The following is a 2,629-nucleotide window of genomic DNA, read 5'->3' as shown; positions in this document are numbered from 1 at the left end:
CACACACACACACACACACACACACACACACACACACACACACTCACTCACACTCACACAGAAAGAGAGAGACAGACACACACTGACACATGCACAGCAGAAAAGTTGCTCGCAAGCCCTACCTGAGGATGGCCGTGTCCCCCTGCCTCACGGTAATGTTGTCCGTGCCTCGGTTAAAATCCACGCTGCGAACTGGCAGTCCTGTGGGAAGAAGGCAGAGCAGTCTCAGTAGGACCAGCGGCAACTGTTTCCGATCGGGCTGAACTCTCCCGACCATGGTGGCCTCAGCGAGTTGCTCCGCGGTGGACTCGCGTGTGCGCGCTGCTGGCCACGGAGAGGGGCTCTAGCGCGCCTGGGGCTAGCAGCCACTGCCAAGGCTGCTCGGGCGGGTCCAGCGCGCACTCCCTTCCACTTTGCCTGGCTCTTTCCCTTGCTCAGTCTGTTTCCCCTCTGAGACTTGACAAAGCCCTCATCAAATCCAAGCAGGGGTGGGGGAGAAAGTGGAGGAACAAATTTTCCGAAGGAAGAGTGCAAATATGAAATGCTTAATGATGAGGAGGCGACTGTCAACGGCAGGGGTGCTTCGTTAGACTCTCTGTGGCTGGCTGCTTCTCTGCCAGCGTCTGGGCTGAGCTCCTTCCCTCTGTAACCCACTTTCCCAGGCAGCAGGAGAGCCTGCCAGGAAGAGTAAAGAAACAGCCTCTCGCAGCAGCGGCAGCAGCAACCCAGGAGCTCTCTCTCCCCCTCCTCCCTTTCTTGCTTCTCCCTCCAGTCCCTGGCGTGTTCTCTCTACTCAGCACCTCCCCCCGTACCCTGCTGGTTTTCAACAGCCCCACCACGTCATCCGCTCCTCCCTCCCCTCAGCGTGGCCCCTCGCTTTGCACAACTGCCCCCTTCAACAGCAGCCAGACTCAATGAAAGCCTGATGCGCCTTTGGGTTGTCAGGACAACAGCTCCATCTGAGGCCTGGCTGATTTCCTTAAGAAGAGGGGATGGGGCTCAGAGGTACTGTTCAAGACAGGGAAGAGGAGGTGGACTTAAGCTGTGAAAGGGCAGGAGAAAGGGTCCAGGAAAGAAGAGGGAAGGCACGGCAGGCAAGTAATGCAGTTCTTGACAAATGGAGCTGCGTACATGTGGATGGGAAGGCAAACTGCAGAATGGACCAGAAAGATGAGAAACAGAGAAGGAACTGGCCCGACTGAGTCTCAGATGGAAAGCCAAAGTTGATTTCATAGTCCTGGCAAATGGCTTTCCAAACTCACATGCTATTCACCCTTTTCCCTCTCTTGAAGAACTTAAAAGGTTTATTTTGTCTTTCCCCCCTTCATTCCCTCCCCCTCTTGGAACCCCCTTATGAAAGATGGACTGGAGACAATGCTGGTATTGAGTGGTCTAGGGTGTGAATGCTTGGCTTGTCTTTTCCAAGTGCCAGCCTCAGCAGCTGATCCTTGATCCCCAAATTAACCTCACTCTCCAGGAAACCCACAGGCAGACACATGAGTGATGGGATTTGGGATTATGGTTAAAATGGTACATTGCAGCTAATGCACCCTTTTCTAATACCACTTGCTTTTCAAAATGTTCTTACACAAGGAAGTAGATCAGAAAGTTTGTCAGTCATTTACAAGGAGTCCTAAGTCTATAGACAGCACTCTAGTGAAACCAGACACCAAACAGGTGTAGATAATCATTTGTTATTCTGACCCTGGAAGCCAACCAAGTGGTTAGCTGGATAAGGGGTAACACTTTATTCACAGGTTAGTGAGAGTTTCAATGCCAGACAGCTCCCTCAGCCCTGCTGATGGACATGGGATCAGCTGAAGACTTCTTCTCTGTCCTTAATATCTAACATTTATCTAAATCTCTTTCTTTCTTTTGCTCTCTCTCTTTTTCTGTAATCCAAGCGTCACACAGTAAAACAAACAGACAAAAAAATAACCAATGTTATAAAATACTACAGAACAAAAAGTAGTCAGTTCCCTACTGTTGACCTTACAAGATTCACTCCTCTAACCAAGAGACAACAAATACTTTCAGGTTCCAGGATGTACAAGAAGGCCAGACAATTATCAAAGGAGGTGGGAGGAGAATAAGTATTTAGACTCTTCCAGGGTTTGAGCAAGCAAATCATCCTCAGACCCCCAGAATAATCACTCTTGGCCTCCTTTTGGCTTCTTGGCACCAGCAAAGCTTTTGAATTTCAACTGCTTCCTCTGTGATAGCAAGAAAATTTTACAGGAGCAATTGGAAAGCCCCAACAAAAAGAACTCTGAGTCATCACTGTGATTCTCCCACATCTGTCTGAGGAAGCCCCAGATGGGGAGTTTCCATTTGTTCTGTATCCATTCTGGACCATATTCTGGTGATAAATATCTTAAACACACACATGCAAATACATATAAAAGCCTTTTATTTACATTGTGTCTTAATTAAGATTTCTACTGTTGTGAAAAAAAAAATATTATTGCCAAAAGCCAATTGGGAGGAAGGGTTTACTTGGCTTACACTTCCACACCACAGACTACTATCAAAGGAAGCCAGAGCGGGAAATGAAGGCAGGAGTCTGAAGGCAGGAATAGAAGCTTCTCTCTCTTGTCTTTCTCAGCCTGTACCAGTATACAACCCAGGA

At 48.6% G+C, this 2,629-nt stretch overlaps 1 protein-coding gene across 2 annotated transcripts in view; it reads right to left on the bottom strand.

Moving 5' to 3' along the window:
- The window catches only part of Lsamp (limbic system associated membrane protein), a 666,829-nt gene extending 666,058 nt beyond the window's left edge, over positions 1-771 (bottom strand). For both annotated transcript variants that reach the window (XM_055625123.1, XM_055625124.1), the window contains exon 1: positions 123-771. In XM_055625123.1, the coding sequence (XP_055481098.1) occupies positions 123-277 (155 nt within the window). In that variant the 5' untranslated portion in view covers positions 278-771. The remainder of the gene's footprint in view (positions 1-122) is intronic.
- Between the last annotated feature and the right edge of the window lie 1,858 nt (positions 772-2,629).

The sequence above is a fragment of the Psammomys obesus genome, unplaced genomic scaffold (genome assembly GCF_907164565.1).
Source record: "Psammomys obesus unplaced genomic scaffold, mPsaObe1.curated_primary_1811, whole genome shotgun sequence".
Lineage (NCBI taxonomy): Eukaryota > Metazoa > Chordata > Mammalia > Rodentia > Muridae > Psammomys > Psammomys obesus.
Note: the sequence above shows the minus strand (reverse complement) of the source record. Positions and strands in the feature narration are given on the sequence as shown.